Source organism: Falco peregrinus, chromosome 5 (genome assembly GCF_023634155.1).
Source record: "Falco peregrinus isolate bFalPer1 chromosome 5, bFalPer1.pri, whole genome shotgun sequence".
NCBI lineage: Eukaryota > Metazoa > Chordata > Aves > Falconiformes > Falconidae > Falco > Falco peregrinus.
Genome location: NC_073725.1, coordinates 83,882,453 through 83,901,087, shown reverse-complemented (window position 1 = coordinate 83,901,087; position 18,635 = coordinate 83,882,453). Strand labels below are relative to the sequence as shown.

The window sequence follows — 18,635 nt, the reverse complement described above, 5'->3', positions numbered from 1 at the left end:
TATCTTATATACACCAGCAAAGTAGCATCTCTGATAATCGGGTTACATCTAGAGTCTTCCTAACTTGATAAAATTTTCTTCTATATTGTCATTTGTAAATGTATAATACAGAATAAAGCTCCTTCAGTGCTCAGCTTTTAATAATCCTGTTCATAATTAAATACAAATCTGACTAAAACATTCTTCTACATTAAAGTCTTGTCATAAAAACATTTTGAATATAATCCTTCAATACCCAGTAGAGCAATACAATACATATATGTACACAAACACTTTTTTCTGTTAGTAGCAAGCATTTGTTCACTATTTGCACAATTCCACAATTGTATGCTTTATACAACCACTACTAAATCAGACTTCTGATTGCTCATTACTGTCAGGAATAACAGATGTTAAGGCAGCCTGACAAAAGCGATGTAATGTTGACATTTTTGTTTTCTGTTCAATATACAGTCGCAGTTTGTCTCGGAAAGTTTCCCCTAGAAAACTGTAAATTAAGGGGTTCAAACAGCTATTAGAAAAAGCTGCTAGGTTCACAATATGTCCTGTTAAAGGATAATCGTGTCTGAAGGATGGGCTGCTTGAAGAGGCAGACTCACTTTTCTTTTGAAGAAGTTGAACACTAATGAAGACATTTTCAGGTAGCCAGCAGATAAAGAAAACCAAGACAACAACAAAAATCATTCGAAGAGCCTTTTGTCGCCGCAGACGAAGACTCCTATGCTTGTGTGCTTTTATAAGAACTCGAACAATTAATGAGTAACAAAGACCGATTATCACAAAGGGGATAATAAACCCCAAGGTTATTTCTAGCCACTGGATTTCTTTTACATCTGCAAAACAAAAATAGACCTCTCCGGTGTGTTGTAAATGCACAGCTGTAAATGGAACTAGTGCTGCAGAAATAGACGCCATCCATATGAGACCACAGCTTAATCTAGCATGTTGCATAGTGCGAAATATGTTGGACCTCATTACTTTTGCCAGTGCTATGTATCTGTCAAAACTCATCCATGTCAGAAAGAAAATGCTGCTATACATGTTGATCTGAAGGAATAAAGACATGAAGGTACAAATAATAGTGATATCGTAATACTTTTCATCAAGATTAAAAACCTCAATGAGAGAATCGGCAACCAAAATGAGATCAGCTACTGCAAGATTTATGAAGTAAAGGTCTGGAATAGTCATTTTTTCACGAAAGCTTATGTTGACAACCAGTATCAGAATGTTTCCTACAAAACCAATAGGAAAAAGAAATATGGTGTAAAGACATGATAAGAAAAGACCAATAACATATTGTTGGTGTTCTGATTTATCAGCTAATCGAGAAGTTATGCTTTCATTACACAAATGTGATCCATTTAGGTTAAAAGTTGTGCTGTTACATAAAACAGGTGATATTGAGGCAGAATAAATTTCCATGGTTAAAATATCTGCAGAAAAGATATTGGTACTCACAGTTTGGTGGTAATGCCAAAACAATCAGATTTTGGGTTGTTTTCAACTAAGTTCATAGTAAACATTTTGATTGAAGTGGAAAAAGATGTACACTTTTGTATAGGAATTAAAACTCTCTAGAAGTCAAATTAATTAGTCTTAAAATTGACTGAAATATAACAGTGCAAATAGTAATTTCTTAAATTTTTTTACAGGATGCTATATACATTGCAAATGAGAAAATTTGCAGTTCCTGTATGCCTTAAGATCATGTAGGAATCTTTTTAGCATTATGGTACTTGGATCTCTTTAATAAAAGCTTTTCATCAACAGTGTTTCTTCATGCAGGTTGGAAGGTGGTAGAATTTTAGCTCCATTTGTTTTCTTTTAATAATCAAAGAACATCCTTGGACCTGCAATTTGCAAATGGAAAACAATTAATCTCATATGCCGGCTTTGTACCATGTACCATATGCTTCTGCTAACTTAACTTACATAGCTGAGGTTGCAGGAAACATCATGTTTGACTATATATACAAAGGTTCTGTTAAAAGAATTTAAATTTGTTCTAGATAATATATTGTGAGGGCAGATCTGTTAAAATTCTGTATACCCTTCAGGGATTCAGTATTGGAAAATGCAGAAATATAGAAAATCAGATGAGTGACCTTAGCCTACTAAAGAAAAACTTTATATATTTGTTTCATCATCAGCTTGTAAGGCTGTTAAGTAGAGAGTCTGTGGCTGAGGGCAATGGAGATGAAAAGCAGTTAGTTCCTCCTGCTTTCAGTGAAAACGCAAGTTTTAGAAATGAAAGTAATAGAAGCAGCATATTGATTTACACCAACATTATTATACTCAATTTGTTTTTCTTTGTGATTAATTATGCTGCACTGACTTCCGGATAGGAATGGAAAATACCAGTTATCTGATTTGTTTACTTAAAAATGTTGAATGCTATGGATGTGAAGCATTGCTGGGAAGTTTATTTAAAAGAAAAAAATGCCTAGGTAGAAGACACCCAAAACAAAAAAGCAAGAAAATTATTTTGTGTTAAATTTTAAAAATTTTGAATTGCTTTAATCTTCATCTTGCTAACAAAACCTTGATTTTAATTGCACTAAAACATGTTTTTAAAAGTTTAATTGTTTACTAGTAAAATTCATGCATGTTTCCACATTTTAATGAACTAAATCATGCTGATGTATGGTCTGGGGGAGAAAGAGGAGCAGACCACTAATGGAGTAGGAGTGTTAAGAGTATTTCCAGTCAGAAATACAGCTCTGCGTGTGCTTAAATGTGTCCAGGTTACCAGAAGTAGCTAGCAGATACTTAAGAGCTTTGGAACCATTATTTTTATTTCTTAATGAAACAGGCATAAGTACACAGTAGCTGTAGCCATGTTTTGAATAATTTTCGTTATGTAAATCTTTATGCTAAAATATTAATATGAAATGACACATTTGAAGAAGGTTCAGTGTTTGGTTCAAGCAGCTATGGAAGTCAGACATTAAGTGTTTTATGTAACATCTTTTTATTTTTGAATATCGTGGTAAAACTGCTTTGAATACAATAACAGATAACAGTCTAAGCAACTGATTTTAAACAGTTAGTCCGTGATCAGATTTTAATCACATTTGAAAGGCTACCAAAAGCTAAGCAATTACAAGCATAACAGGTAACCATGTACTGTGAAACACTTTATTTTACCTTAATTCCATTTCTTCAGAGCTGATTTTCCTCCAGACAACAGAAGGCTGGCTCTTGCTCCGATACGTGCTTAATGGATGTGTCAACTTCGACTGTTCTGTCAGTAAAAACTTGTATTTAGGTGTGCAAAGCTGCAGTGAATGCCACCTGTTGACGATTCAGCAGTAAAAAAAAAAAATCATATAATGTCTATTCGGTTTTAAAACATCTTAAATAAAGGTTAGTTTACGACAGCAAAATGCAGATCTTGCTGCATGTCCTTGGCAATAAAACAAGCTTTATAGATTCCCAGGGTTGTTCTAATTTGTGTGCAGTTGAAGTGCTGCTGAACAGCCTTATAAGGCTAGAATTAACCCTGTTTCTGCTGGTTTCTTTTTGACTAGAACTAGACAAGCATCTTTTCTCTCATATTTGTCAGTTTTATTTTGCCTAATGTTTATTTCACCCTCCTTTCTGCCTTTAGCGTTTTTTCAAGTTACACAGTCCATTCAAACCTACAGCTCAGCTGATCAAAAATTAAGAGATTTATTTGTAAATTGTAAGTAAACATATTTTACTTTAATATAAAGCCATAATTAGTTATGCATGGTATTTTTTAAAAGCCTCTGAACAATCTGAAGAGAGGATTTGATTGGGAGAAGTCTAGCAGCAGAGAAGGGTCATTTGCTAAACTGACAATACAAATTTCAGTTTTCCTACCTTCAAGTCGATCCCCCTTTGCCTGTTTGAATTTAAATTTTCAGGTATACATGGTCATCCTCACACTTCTTAGAATTGCTCAGTTCAAAATCACATGGATAAAATAAGCTTATTTTGCAGAGAATGTGGAGCTTTGGTCTTGCATAAACCCACCAGTACTGCAGGTGGAGTTTTGCATATCATCTGTAGGGGGGGAAAAACTACTTGACATTTCCAGAAACACCACCTGCTGGTGGCTACAATTCTTAGAACAGAAAGAAAGTTAAACCTTTCTTTCACATAGAAGCGAAATACTTCTTGTAAGTTGCTTTTTAAGATTATATTGATCTGATACCTGAATGTTAAGTGCCAGTTGTGAATATGCTGTACATTGATGCAGCATTTTCCTGCTACTGGAATAAGATGGATTGGATCTCTGCATTTAGGATTTCAAGATTACAATGTTATGGTTTCAGAAGTGTGGAGTAAGTGATTAATTAGCATGTCACTATAATGGATGCATTACATCTATTACAGTGGTCAAATAGTTCTAGATTACAAAAGATCTCATCTGTAGAAAAGTGAAGCAAAAATTCTTTACGCAAGTGGCTTTGGGAGTAGAAGGCACTTTGCCTTCTAGTGCCATTGAAGCAAATACATTATTTGCTGGGTTTTGGTTTTTTCTTGAAGTGTGCTGTGCGTAGGAGCACAGGATTTTGGCAGTGTTACTAAAGATGCCCTTTAAGATGTTTTTATAGGATGGCTCTTCATAAATAGTTTTGGAATACATTTTTTTAGCTTAAAAGAAAATTTGTGCTGGTAAAGATTTTCTGAACAAATGACTTCCACTGTGTGTGGAATGGCTTTCTGGAGTGGCTTTCTACAGGGTTATGAGGACAGAGAACTGAAAGCGTTTTGCTTTGAGGCGTGTATAAAAGTGATTGCATTCTAGGATTGGAATAATTGTAACGTTAGAAAAATCTTGTGATACTAGCTTTGAAGGTCTTAATTTTTTGCTGTCCTAAAGAACAGGATTATAAAGAGTCTTTATTGTTGTTTGTTGATCATGTGGTTTTGCTGTACTTAATTCTGTCCTTCAGAGCTTTCACTGATCTTGTAAGGGTCAGAAGGATTTTTTTACTTTATGAATAATGTTAGCTTCTTGGTGTTAGTTGTTTGTAATTATGGAGCCCTGGATTTAATAATCAGCTGGTCTGACTGTCCTTGATTTTTCTAGCTGAATATCAGCTGATCTGCTATTAAAATGTCTAACTGTGAGTGCTAATTTTCTTGTTTGAGTTCATGATAAGAAATAAGTCGCTTTGTCATACTTCCAGAATTGTTAGGAAGTTCTCTTTTGAAAGACCCATGAAGCAGCTGTTTTTCCTGCTAGCAGAACTACGAAGCATAAGAGGACAAATCTAGTATTATTATATTTTAATTAGTGAGTTCTGTATTTCACTAAATATTTTATAAGATGATCATATGAATCTTCTGAATTCTGTTTCCTAAAACAGATGACAACATCTTCAGGCTCTTGTTTATGCAGTCAAATTATCGTTGCTTATTAAGATAAATTAATTTCACTATTCATCACTTCCATATTCCAGAAAATGCTTTAAACTAATTTTAGCAGCTGCTGAACATTGTACCCTTTCTCCTTCCCTGTCAGTTGCTGATACTCCATGATGTTATAGGGAGTGCCTTAACGACCAATAGTCACAGTTGTGGCAGTATTAAGTTACACAGTATTGTAGTTGCACCTGTATGTACCTTACCTTGATTGTTGCTCAGAACATGTGTGAAAGCAACCAGTGTGATAGCATTCATATAATGTCAGACCTCAGCAATCCAGCTTGTAAAGTTTTCCTAGCAGCTTACTTTTACATCTGTAGTAGTCAACTTGTAAAACACTGTATATCTCAAACATGTCTAACACCATAGCATCTTTAAGGAATACTAGTGTAATTGTCTATGATGTACTTAGGTATACCAAGAGGCTTAAAGTGGGGTATAATAGAAGATATTCTACGTAATTTAACAGACTTCAACATACGTACCTCTATGGTGTTGCAAAGAGGTGGAAGCTGAGGAGGAAGAAAGTGGGAGGTGTGAGTGGGAGGCCTCTCCAGTGGGATAAGCCCGGTAAGCCCTGTAGGATGTAAGAGCTGTTGGACCCTCAGAAGTGTGGAAGTGTGTTGGGTGTGAAGCTGTTGGGTTTTGGGGAAATTAGATCAGGATCAGGGTGTATAAAGTTGAAAAAAGTAAGGTACTGCATTGTATGGAAGAGGAAGGAAGCATAAATTACAATTGTTATCTGAATGCTTAGTGGAATATAACCATATGCAGAAGAAATAAGACTTGTGTAAGAATCTCTGCTGAAATTGCCTCCAGAGGAAATACAGATGCTGTTGTAATGTTCCTGAAGTTTTGCAAGTAAATTGATCTCCTCCTCCAAATTCTCTCATATTTCTGTTAGCATCAATACTGCCTATGACCTTTTATCAACCACTGAATGACATCTGTCTGCATCCATTACCCTATTCTAGAGCACCATCATACTTTATCCTGTCCAGCCCCAGTAACTTTGTTTCTTGCAAATAATCAAATGTAGTTTGAGTGGGAATTAACTGTATTCTGTGCCTGCAGAAAACCTTGGATAGAGTGTATTGTGTGTTTAGGTTTTTTAGTTGCTAATAATTCTGAGAATGAAAAATTATTTTTAGTAAGAAAAATGCAAAGTTCAGCCTTTTCTTTTGCAGGAATAACACTTGTACCCATTCAAACTCTTCTGCTAAAAACCTTTTATTTTTCTTAAATGTGTATATTGCAAAACTCTTGGGGGATAACATAAAAATTTTACAGAATTGGACCACAATGTTGTATAGTTAAAGATGATTCATCATAGGATCTCAGGCTCTATCCAAATGCGGTTAAAAAAAATTGCAAAGCATCAATAACTTTTACTTTAGTAGTTGAGTCTGGCAGTCCTCTGCCAGACAGTTGTATGGTGGAAGTAAAATGCATTCTTTCATTCTAGCCAATTAGTGATTCGATTTGTTGTGCAACGTACATGGTGGAAACATTATATAGAGTACTTATTTTGGCTGAATTGAGCTTTCACCTTACCCCAAATCTTCTGCAGTTACCTCAAAATCATGCTAGATAATGCTGTAGCCCTTTCAAGGGTCTGTAAGTTTGAAATCGCAATATAACTAAGGCCAGGCTTAGTAATACGTGAAATCCAGTCTCTCTTTAGCTCAGATGTTGTTTTGCAGTGGGATCAGAGCAAATTTGAGCCAGCTGGTTCAGCAAAGATCAGTCCTTAGTCTCTATGTGTTCTTTTCCAAAACGTATTACCAGCTCAGGAATTCATGCTTAAACTTCAGCAGCCTGCTCATTTCTCTTCTTTTACTGAATGGAAGGGTTTTTTGAAAAGCAGGACGAAGTCTTAGAAAGATACGAATATTACCAGTACGGAAGTAAAATATTCTTATTTGAATTTTCCAGTATATCCTTTTCGTTAATTTTGACAGCATGCCTATAAAAATATATGCTCTATTTCTTCTGGAACACACTGTTCAAAACTAGGTGAAGCTTGGAAGAAGTAAGTGTTCAACAAAGATGTTGCTGGTATAGGGGGGGGAAAAAAGTCTGAGCAGGGAAATTTTTTGTTCTTAAAAGTATTCTTCTTCAAATTATTAATAATTTAAAAATTATTACTTTTAATCTTAACCAAAGCTGCTGTTTTTTTGCTCATGTCAGACTATTTTAGAATGCCTTCTAGGGACTGCTTCTGTTCCTTCCCCTATTCCATATGGGGTGTTTGCTCTTATACTCTAGCTGGATGCAAGTAGATTTTTCTCTAGGACTACACATTCATTGTCCTGAATTTTAATGTAAGCTCTGAGTAATGTTATCAAGAATGTTTTAACAAAACATTTCTGTATTCATAAGGTATATTCATAACTATCTGAATTATTATTTTGCATATTCCGACCTCTTCTCTCCTGTTTACCTTTGTTTTCTCCTATTCAGATACAAAGTTTTTTCATTGTACATAGAGATTTCTTTATGACAATATAACCAGCCATACAGAAAATACTCTTTTTTCCCACAGCAGTAGCTATGGACAGGGAAGAGACCAGAGTGCATTCATTTGCTTCTGGCTGCTGTCTGTGAGATGCTACACCCAGGAGTACTCAGACTTACACGTAGTAGTTCATTCTTTACACAATGTACTCGTTCCCAAATCCTAGATCTGACAGTAGGCCCCTACAGGTTTTATTTCTCTGAGACACTTGGTTGTGGTTCTGCTTTAGCTGCTTGCTGAGAGGACCACGAAGCATCCTTCCTCCCACGTGGAACCCTCAGGCTCCTTACAGATGTATTACTGTGATTCACTCACCATTAGACCAGTTTCCAGGTCCCAGCCAGTGTTAACGAGAGCCAACATTTACTGACTGGGTTGAAACAACACAATATTTATTCTTTCATTCTCAAATATAAAATATAAGGAAGCAGTGAATAAAGTAAAATCTCTAGTGCATAATTCCCATGCTAGAAAATAACCTACTGAACTGTGGCGCAGCTGAAACTATGATATTTTGTCTAAATTGGGATAAACAGCTTGCATCTTCCGACATACTCTTTCCTTCAGTCTGTTAGCTTTTTCCATTGACGTATGGCTTTTCCAACTCATATCTTCAGACTTCTTTCTGCAGGACTGATCTTCAGTCCATGTTGTTTTATCTTCCTCTTTTCAGGTGCAAAACAAAACCTCTGATGCCAGCTGAGAAATCCTTTCACAAGTATGAAATTGGCTTTTGTTCTCAAAGAAATGATTCTTATCTACGTATTTCCTTTCTGACCAGGTTCTATAATGGTCTGTTTATATGTAGTGTTCTTTAATTATCCATCTGTTCATGCTGGCAGCAGAACAAAATTGAACAGGAAAACAGGCTGACATAATGCAATGCAGACATCTTACCAGTTGATTTTTAAGTCTTGCAGAAATGTTGGTCCTTGCAGTCATAGTGAGACTACATATTGCCCCTTATTTGCATGTGATACAGTCGTGGTCCATAAATTTCAGGACTTGGATGTCTAAGACAGGTTCCATATATCTAGATACTTGTTCTATATACTATATTATTATTGAAAAAATGTCCTTCATTCTTCCATTTATGCACTTGGCTGTTCTTTTGCAGAAGATGGGCCTCTTGATCAATTGGTGCTCATTTTTCTCTGTCTTAAACAGCCCATGCTGATTTGCACCAGCACTCCATGCAAATCTGGACCCTGCCAGAAAGACTTTCCAAAGCATGTAACTGCAAAAAAAAAAAATCTATCAGTTCTGTTTGCACCAGGGTGTCATGCAAAAGCCCATATTTAAGCATCAAAGTGGCTTTTCTCAGAACCCTTCAGGGCACTTGAGCCTTCCTTATCACATCACTGGATTTTTATAATATTGCAATCTAAGTCTAAGTCTTTATCCAATATCTAGTACAATTTTGTGCCTTCCCTGTTGTTTCTGTTCTTTCCACCTCTGAGAGAGGAAAAGCTGAAACCTAAGCCAAAGTATTAGGATGGCTACTGGCCAAATTTAGTTACAGTAACAATGTGTTCAAAGCCAGCATTTAAAACTTTGCGCCTACTTCTTAGCCTGAATTGGCTGCTGATTGTGCAGGGCTACCTATACCACAGCTGTTTTAATCTCTGATTCAGGTTTTTCCCCCATTTTGCACCACTTATGAATTATCATCTAATATATAATGCTCCTATCTAGTTTCCAGCAGAGCCCTGATTTCAGTTTGAAATTGGGGCACTGCTTTTGTTTGCTTTTTTAAAAACATGCCTCAGTTATACTGTTCTGGGATGGCTTTTTTTTTGTTAGTGTATTACTGAATGTGACTCTTCCAAGGCATGCAACTTCATAGTTCTGAATGAACTCATCAAGAATGGCTTAAATCAATAATTGCTGTAAGTCTTAATGCAAAGTTGACTCTGAGAGTACATTAACAAAAAGCTTTCATTCTTGCACAAAGTTTTAATTAGCCATCTTGTTGATCTTTCCAGTTCAATGTGTCACAAAAGACCCAAAGCTTTCCTTTATGGACCAGCATTTCCATTAACTTGAATTTTTTTTTCCTGGCACAAGAATTCAAACAAAAACCTTAAGGCTTCCAAAAAAAGTACAAGAGGAAAATGGAAAAAGGGAAGAAATACTCAGTTTCTGTGTGTGTATATATATAAAAATAAACAAGTGTTACAGTAGACTTATAGTATCACGTACTATTTAGGATTATGATGGATTCTTAAGCCATACTTCATTGCTGCTGCTACTGGAATTTACCAATGTTATAAAAATAAGTAGTTTGTAGGGGAGGAAGTCAAAAGAGGAAGTACACCTGAGAAAATGCTTTGGCTGCAGATTTTTACCTTTGTTCAAAATTGCTTTCTGCTATGTTTGTGTTTGCATCTTTGCCAGGGCATCGATAATATTACTAAAGCACAGTTCTATGGTAACAGTACTTTTCTTTCTACTTGGCTTTGAAGTAACACTTGCAGAAAATAAGCAATGTAAAAAAAGCCAACCAAACAAAAAACCCCCCTCAACTTCAGACCCTACATGTTTTGTTATAGATCACTGCAAATACTAGAACTAAATATCTTCCCCCCCCCCCCCCCCCCCCCAGTATTGCTAGCAGTAAGATAGTCCAAGTTTGGGTTCTAAAGAAGGAACAGTTGCCCTTTTTTTGAAGAAGTGAGTAACCAAACCAAAACCCACAAACAAACTAAAAAGTGGATTGAGAGTTCTTCAGAACAGCAGGTATTACTGAGACCTGCTTTCATGGGTCATAGTTGTTACTGGTATTTCAAGGTGATGGTTGGCAGTGTTTTTCCTTCGGCAGTTCTGTATGACTTTAAGTATTTCATCCTTGGATGGTTTATGTAAAAAAAGTATAAATACCAAACTAGCACAGCTCTCGCAGAACAACACTATTTCTGCAATATTCATCACAAGCTCATTCTTTGGAGTTCCAATGCTCTTCTGTAATTTGAATGTTGTTCTGAAGAGAATCATAAGGTTATAAAATAGGTGGCATATAAATATTGTTATGTTTATAGTGTACACAGCAGGGTAAGTACGAATATGCTGTTGTAAGGCTGGAGCTTCAGCAGGTGCTGCTTTAGCAAAGAGAACAGTAAAACAGAGTATCTGAAGAAATGATGGGATTCCAAATCCAAAGGTGAATTTAATGATCTCATATTCAGGCCATGCAAATAATGGATCTAACTGGCAGTCTGTTTCCAAGTGATAGTTATCCGTGCCAACCAGTACTGCCTCAGTCAGTGACAAACAGAAGGCATATGTAAGTACAAATCCAGCACACAATATGGGTCTTTGGGTTGCTTTGCTGAGAGCAGTCCTTGATGGAAATCTCTTGAGTAATAGTACGAGAAGTATCAAAATCAAAACATACCGAGAATTGAAATAACTGAAGTTGAAAAAAAATGATAGTATGTTACATGTAAGGTGGGTTGCTTTTAAATAGTCAGGTCTAGTAATGACAGTAAATGACAAAAAAATCATTATAATATTACTGATGGTGAAGTGCAGAAGAAGTAAGTCTAAGTTTTCTATGACTTTGTACTGCAAATATTTCTTTATGAAAATGATCAAAATACATATGCCAGCTATTAATCCTGTTGGTACAAAAAAGGCAATGTAACAGTGCATAAGTCTTGATATGATGTTTTGAGAAGCAATGAAGGCTTCAATTTCCTCTGGGGAGATGAAAGCCAAGTTCTTGCTTGGGTAGCTGATCCATGTCATGTTGTGAGAAGACATCCTTCCTTTGACACTGTGCTTATTTCCTTTTCAGTGGAGTTTGAAGCTGAAATGGAAAAGGCAGGTGAAGCAGGTTATAAAGTACAGTTTTTAATGTCTCTAATTTGTGCATTAAATGTTATGTGCAGTCAGGAACATGAACCATTTGTTCAGAATAAATGTAGTAATTTTTTTGATGGATTTGATGTTCCTATGTTAATTTCAAGGTAACTTGCATATTTTTAGCCACAGAAATCGGCTTTTTTTTTTTTTTTTTTCCTCCCTTGGTTCCTGCTTTCACCACTGCCCCCTTTCTCTCACTTGATGCAGGCAAGACTTAAACTGCAGCACAGCCTTGCAGCCAACAGCTAAGATTCATCTCACTCATGTTGCCTGCAGAATAAATGGGAGAGCTGGCCGCTTGGTGGATGAAGGAGGAGTTGGTTCTGTGCTTAGGTGGAGCCCCTTTTCCTCACCATCTTGCCAGAAAAGGGTAAGGCAATATGCAGGGCAACTGCAGCATGTGGGCTGCAGCTACAGCTACAGCCACAAAATAGCTTCACTGTATTGTGCCAAGGGTGGGAATTTTGTATAATCTGAACCTAGCAGACAGTCTCAAGGCTCACACTGCATACTGAAGGAAAATGCAAAGATAATCACAATATGAGGCAAAAGTCACGTTCCTTTTTGTTTTAGTTTGGCTTCTTTTGTGTTATGAAAAAAAGCCTTTCATAACTGCAGTCTGTACTGAGGAGCCCATATAAAATTAATGTGAATGTTTAAGAACTGTTGTGAACAAAACTGCTTTCATACTAAAACATCTTTATACATTAATAATACTGTCACTTTTAGATGTAGCTGTTGTGTAAAACTGGAAAAAATAATGCTCTTCTGCATGCTCGAATTTGAGAAAATGATTACCAGGGCATTATAGGCCTATTTGACAAAGTTTTAGCAAGGAACATTTTTTACAGCTGAGTTATAAATTCCTGAAAATAGAGAATTTTAAGGGTAATATGGATAGGCTGTTAGCTGTAATGACTATGATATGTTGATATAATAATTTTGCTACCATCTAAACGCTTGAAGGATCCTTTTTTAAGCCAAAATGCTTTGTAGGAGAATATAAGAAGCGCTCATGAAAACCTAAGTGTAATAGATATGGATATATAAATTTTACAGAACACCTAAAAGCATAATTAACTCAATTTCTAAAAGAAAATTTGTGTACCTTGTACTGATTGATGCAGAAAATAACACATTCTTAGTTACAAAGGATAAATTTCTTAAAACATAAGATAATGAACCCGCTATTGCTAATGAATTTTGAATGTCTGATTAAGCATGGTACTTAGTACTGGAAAAAATTAAACATGAAGGCACTTTTACAGTGTAGAATGTTTTCAGGGGAAAAAAAGTCCTTTATTGACAAGGATTTCAGTTTTGTGGTAGTTTGATGTTTTTATTTTGTTCCATTGCACACAAAGCTGGTCTGTATAAGTGATGTACATACAGTACAGCAGGTAAAGACAGAGCAGTGAAGCTCTCGTATAGAAGTTTCTATACAGTTATATTAGTAACAAGAGTGATATACTTAGTTGTAAATAATGCATTTTCCATAAAGGGATTCTAGTGATATTAACTCTTAAAGTAACTTTAAATGGGTAGAAGTTCATAAAGATGCATTAATGTTTTTAAGCGGTATTCATTATAGATAAGTCAGTGTCTTAATACTGTTTGACAGTTCATTTATGGTTGTTACCTCTGACTCTACTTCATATTTCTGATATTTCTAATCTCTCCTCAAAATTGGAATTCTAATACTGGTTTTAATTAGAAAAGTTGACTTATCAAAGTGGCTTTGATTAAGTGTGTATATAATCTTGTATAATTATAATTTCATTTATATAAACCCGTGGAGTTATATTCTGATTCGGCAGTGTTCTTTGCCCCCTTTTAAAGACAGAGTTTCTTCCTTTCTAGAAAAGGTTATTTTTGGAGAGATTCCACTACAAGGACTGATGCACCCAGGGAAGGGCTTTTTTTTGTGTTGCAGGTACCCTCACAGGAGGGGAAAAGTTGTCTGGTCAGACACTGGCTGTGTTCTAACCTCTAAGCTGGAGTACACAATGTAGGAAGGCATTGATGGACAAAACTGGCAGTAGCATCTGAAGCAAGTTGAGTCAATGTAATTTTGAATCTTAAAAATAGATTGTTAGATATGAACAAGTATTTGCAAATAAGATTCAAGTTAACACTGTAGACATTTTTCCCCCTTAATTGATTCCTAGAAGTTTTTACTCTGCTTTAATAAAAAATAAGATCAAAGTGATAATGTCAGACTATTTTCTTGCTTGGTTTTGGTGTCTCACTAAGTATTTGAAAGAGAGCAAATGGTGATTTTGAGTTCAGATTGTGGTAGGAAAGTCTCATGTGCAGGTGGCTGCAGAAGCATTAGGCATATTTATTTACCTTCTCTGCAACATGGTCATACCTAGATACATATTTCTGACTTATGACCTTATCCTACTATTCTTATTTGCAGTATTTTGTCTCTTCATAACTATTTTAGAGAAATTTAAGGATATATATCATTTTACAAGATATATTGCTCATCACCTCATGAAGCTGCTGCATTAGGGTTTTCTAGCTGAGATTATAAATTGGACCCTGTCAGAAAAGTGACTCCTTGGCAGCCTCTGCAGCTGACTGATTGAATATAGTCACAGATGGCATAACCTCTCTATACATTTGTTTACATTAGAATGGATAGCTTTAGAGAGCCTTATGACTGTAAGGTGCCCATCTATCATATAAAGCAACTCTTAGAAATTGTAAGCCTTTATAGTTTTAAAACATTCCCAAAGCATTCATTCCTTATACTAAAGTAAATGTATGCTTAGAATAATAATGGGGTGAAGGAGCTCACAATTTTTGCTGTAGTAAGATGAACATATTTGCAAATGTTTATAGACTTTTGGTAATATGAATTTAATTTAAAATAAAAAGATATGTTCCATTGGAGCAGCAGAGCATTGGAGGATGGTTCATTTTTCACATCTTTTATTTCAGAATCTCCATGCAGCCAACCACATTTTTTTGTCAAAGTACTTTGAGTTTCCATCATAAAAAAAAAAAAAAAAGGAATTTATGATGTCATTTCCCTCTGCTGTGAGAAAATCTGGTATTCCCTCAGTTCTTGTCTGGTTTCTGGGTTTACTGCAGGGGCATACATTTTGTTTTAAAATGCATGTAATGTTTATGCTCTGTTTGGTGGGGGCCCCCCAAGTCCTTTACTCTTTTAGTGGAATCTGTCAGCTTAGAGTGGAAACACCTCTAGACCTGAATAATTTTTTTTTTCTCACAAAATATTATGATGTAAGCTGACTTTGTCATTTCTATTTATGCACTACTAACTGAGAGTAATAGTGTGTCAAAGCTCACATATATTGAAACTATGGTAGAAGCCAGGCCTATTCCTGTTTCCCCTTAGGTTAATTAATAAGGGAAATTTGTAATATGCTACTTGCATTGTCTTTCCCTGTATTGTTATGCTCCAGTATTTTGTCCCTTCTTTACTTCTCCCCCACACTTTGTTTTAATTGGCCATCATTTGCATGTTTTGAATCATTCCTTAACTTCATGTGGCCTCACTTTTTTTCTTTCTTTTTTTTTTTCTTCTTTCTGGCCTTGTTTCCCCGCTATGATTGACTCTGAGGTTTGTGTCAGCAGTTAAAGCAAGTAAGTTAGACTTTTATTTCTGAAGCACAGCAAAATATGTTATCCTTCACTTCCAGCAGGCAGACCTAAGCAAATGAGCATAGTGTTCAGAAGGCAGTTTAAAAATAGCAAGTTGTGAAAAGACTACTTTTGAGTATTGAGAAGACCTAGTCTGTAAGATTTCATTGTTTTTGGTGGTCCCCCGTCACCACTTTGATGGTTAACTCTTGCAAACGGAGAGCTTGGTTTCAAGGAAATGTTTATTTGAAGTCTAGAAAGAAGAGCTCCTAAAATGGGGAGTTTCTCCTTGGCAGTCAGAACTCTTCCTCTCTAAAAGGTTTAGCAGGGCAGTCTTTCTGCACTCTCTCACCAGTCTTTAGAAGGAAAATATTCTTTCATCCAGTCATAAAGTAATACACATAATATTCCTTGTGAAATTCTGCTCTTGGTGGGCACATCCTGCACTAACCCATGAAAATACCACACATAATTTGGGGGGGTGAATTTGTCCTTTCTGTCTGTACTACATCTGCCAAATTAAAAGGTGGGGTCAGTCTGCAGTATATGAAAGACTGAAATGTCAAATACTATATTCATCTTTCTTGTAATGTCAAAATTCCTACACTTGGGCAACTATTTGAGGTTGTAAAGATTTAAGTAATTTAAGATTTAAGAAATACTACTCTTAGCTTCTGAAAAACTATCAGTTTCTGAGAAACCGAAACCATTTACTTTTCCAGAATGTAAATTAATCGGCAGTAACTGAACATAATCTTCAAGGAGCATCGCTGACATGTTTCCTGTCCTGTACAATTCCTGCTGTGTTGTTAGGATTATTCAACAATATCTGTCCTTTAAAAGACTACTTTTAGGCAACGGTTGGAGACTCTTGTCCAGACCGCTGAACAGTATTTCATCATCTAGCTATCATCAGTTTAATGGGAGTTAAGTACTTACTGAAAAACGGTCTTCGCATTTTCTCAGTTTAATGCTTAGCTTTATTATAAATTTCAGGTTTATTATACATTTTAGCTTTCCAAGTGTTTCCCAGATACAGTATTTTACTTTAGTTCAAATCATGTTAAAGAAGAGAAAACTAAAACCTTAAACTTTAGCTTCACAGTTTGAGCCTCTTGTGATGAATAAAACATTGCATATTCAAAGTAATATAAAGCACTTACCCTTTCAAGAAAATGCTCCACAGATACAACGGGCTGAGACTTTCACTGTGAATAGTCAGATGAAATATAATTATAGTTTGGAGCATATAGCCCTTTTTATTTATGTAGAAAGTAGAGTGTATGTATTACAATAACTTCTTTAGCTGCTGTACATCACGATGAAAAAATCCAGACGCTTGCTGACTACAAAAACATACAGTTCTCAAAAGGAAACAGGAACTTGGTTTAAGTCATTCACACCATACACGTTGCATGTTTAGCAAACCTATGGTTTCATCATGTGACTAAAGTTCAAATTATCCTCTGCACTGAGATATTTTGGAACAGAAAAGTAGTGTTTGTCCCTGCCATTTCTAAGTATCTGAGGCCATCCAGTGGATTTCTTTTTTTCCTGTTTGTGAAGTAATCCTATGTGCATTGGCTAGCCTTTGCAATTACATTTTTTTTTTTTTCTAGTGTGCTGTTTTAAGTGCTAGAGGGCTGGAAAAGGAAAAGCCTATTGAATAAATGCCAAACAAGGCCCCTTGCTTAACAAGGCAAAAACTTGACACAAAGTAGTGCGTGTCAAAAATATTAAGATTCCTCTTAAAAATCATGTATTTCTGTTTTTCCATAGGTCCTGGCTCTTGGAATGCTCCCAGTATTGTACACATGCATTAACTTATTTTCCAGATGCTCTGCAATGACCATGAGGTGTTAAAAGACAAAATTGTGAGTTTGTAGTATGTTTTGGGTCTGGCTCAGCATCAGTCTTAGTGACTATGTTGAATAGTGTTCTTAAAACCTCAGACACAAATGAGAAGGAAAGGGCTGGCTCATTATTAGGTTGTTTTTGGTGGTTGGTGTTTTTTTTTTTTTTTTTTTTTGTGCATGCAGCCTTTCTGTCTGGAATGCATTGGTAGCATACCAGCACATGGGGAAGAACATTTTTATTGTAATCTTTTAGTAATCTGTCGTGGCTTTCATAGGCTGAGAAGATTAATTTGTGACCAGTGTTTGATCAGTGCTCTCAGTTTTCATGGCATCTTACTTGTTGCATTTAATGTATTTAACAATCATTATTGAAAAAACATCTGGAAAGAGCCCGAGCACTTCAAAGAAATAGACAAACATGTATGAGTCTAGATTTCACAGTGGAGTTGTGGGTTACCTGGAGAAAATATTTCAGTGCTAGGCCTGCGTTTCTACCTGAAGGTTAGTACTATGGCTCCAAATAACTTTTTTAATCTAGATGTGTATGGAGGGTCTTGGGTTGCAGCAGTGGCCCAGAGACATTTCAGCTTTCAGGTTGAACTTTCAGGTTTAAGGTTCATGTTATTTGTAAAGTAGCGGTGCTCCAGAACAGCTCTTTAGTAGTTCAGTGGCTCTGTGAAATGTGGTTTCCAAACTTCCTGTACAGATTTCAGTTTCAATCATCTTAGCATAGTTTGTTTTTTGGACTGAGTAGATTGCTTTCCTTTTATTTACAGTAATTCTTCCAAACTGTTGGTGAGAAACTGGGATAAAGCTGGTAGTGCAGTGTAAATGTTTTGTATATAGCATTTGTTTTTGAGATGTACCCAAATCTGGGTTTATTTTGCTGGTATTAATTTCTTATAGTTAAGAATGGTAAAGAAAATACATTCATTCTAATTGTATGCAAGTCAGGTGTTTGGTGTTTTGTTTTGTTTTTCCCCCAGTTGATTTTCCATGAAAGATGTAAATTTGAAGTGTCACCTTACTCTTTCTAGGACTTAGGACTGTGCAGAGAGCACACTAAACTATGTAAGCATAGTCAAATGGTAGTTTTTGAAATTGCAGTAAAATTTCAGAAAGTATTTGGTCACCAACTAGTAGATACTAACTTGACTTTTTAGTTTCCAGAATGCACGAGGCAATGCTAAACAGTTATGGCATTGGTTTGTTGCTTACTTTCCACTGACGTAGTCTGATTAGGCACATGATAAATAACCATGGCTCTGCTGGTGGGCAGGGAGGGAGTAGAGTTATTTGTTGTCTGAGAGCCACCAGCAAACGGCTGGGTTTTGTACTTCTTTTGAAGTTGCATTAGGTGGACATACACAAGGATATCT

The 18,635-nt window shown here is 35.9% G+C and overlaps 2 protein-coding genes across 8 annotated transcripts in view; one reads left to right on the top strand and one right to left on the bottom strand.

The window, feature by feature from the left end:
- C5H7orf50 (chromosome 5 C7orf50 homolog) overlaps positions 1–18,635 on the top strand; it is a 135,772-nt gene that overhangs the window by 15,192 nt on the left and 101,945 nt on the right. The window lies entirely within an intron of this gene.
- GPER1 (G protein-coupled estrogen receptor 1) lies at positions 123–17,122 on the bottom strand. Of its 3 annotated transcripts, none has more exons than XM_055806373.1 (3): positions 16,564–17,122; positions 3,151–11,729; positions 123–1,853 (listed from the first exon to the last, which is right to left on the bottom strand). In XM_055806373.1, exon 3 carries the CDS (start codon positions 1,423–1,425, stop codon positions 352–354), a length of 1,074 nt encoding a protein of 357 aa, XP_055662348.1. In that variant the 5' UTR covers positions 1,426–1,853; positions 3,151–11,729; positions 16,564–17,122; the 3' UTR covers positions 123–351. The 3 variants fall into 3 exon arrangements, with proteins under 3 accessions (XP_055662348.1, XP_027635208.1, XP_027635203.1); XM_027779407.2 differs by lacking the exon at positions 123–1,853 and having other exon boundaries at positions 6,613–9,158; positions 10,802–11,729; positions 16,564–16,923; XM_027779402.2 differs by lacking the exon at positions 123–1,853 and having other exon boundaries at positions 6,613–9,158; positions 10,619–11,729; positions 16,564–16,920.

What these genes read in the sequence shown, in the direction of transcription:
- GPER1 (XM_055806373.1), bottom strand. Translation starts at nt 1,425, where the DNA reads ATGGAAATTTATTCTGCCTCAATATCACCTGTTTTATGTAACAGCACA.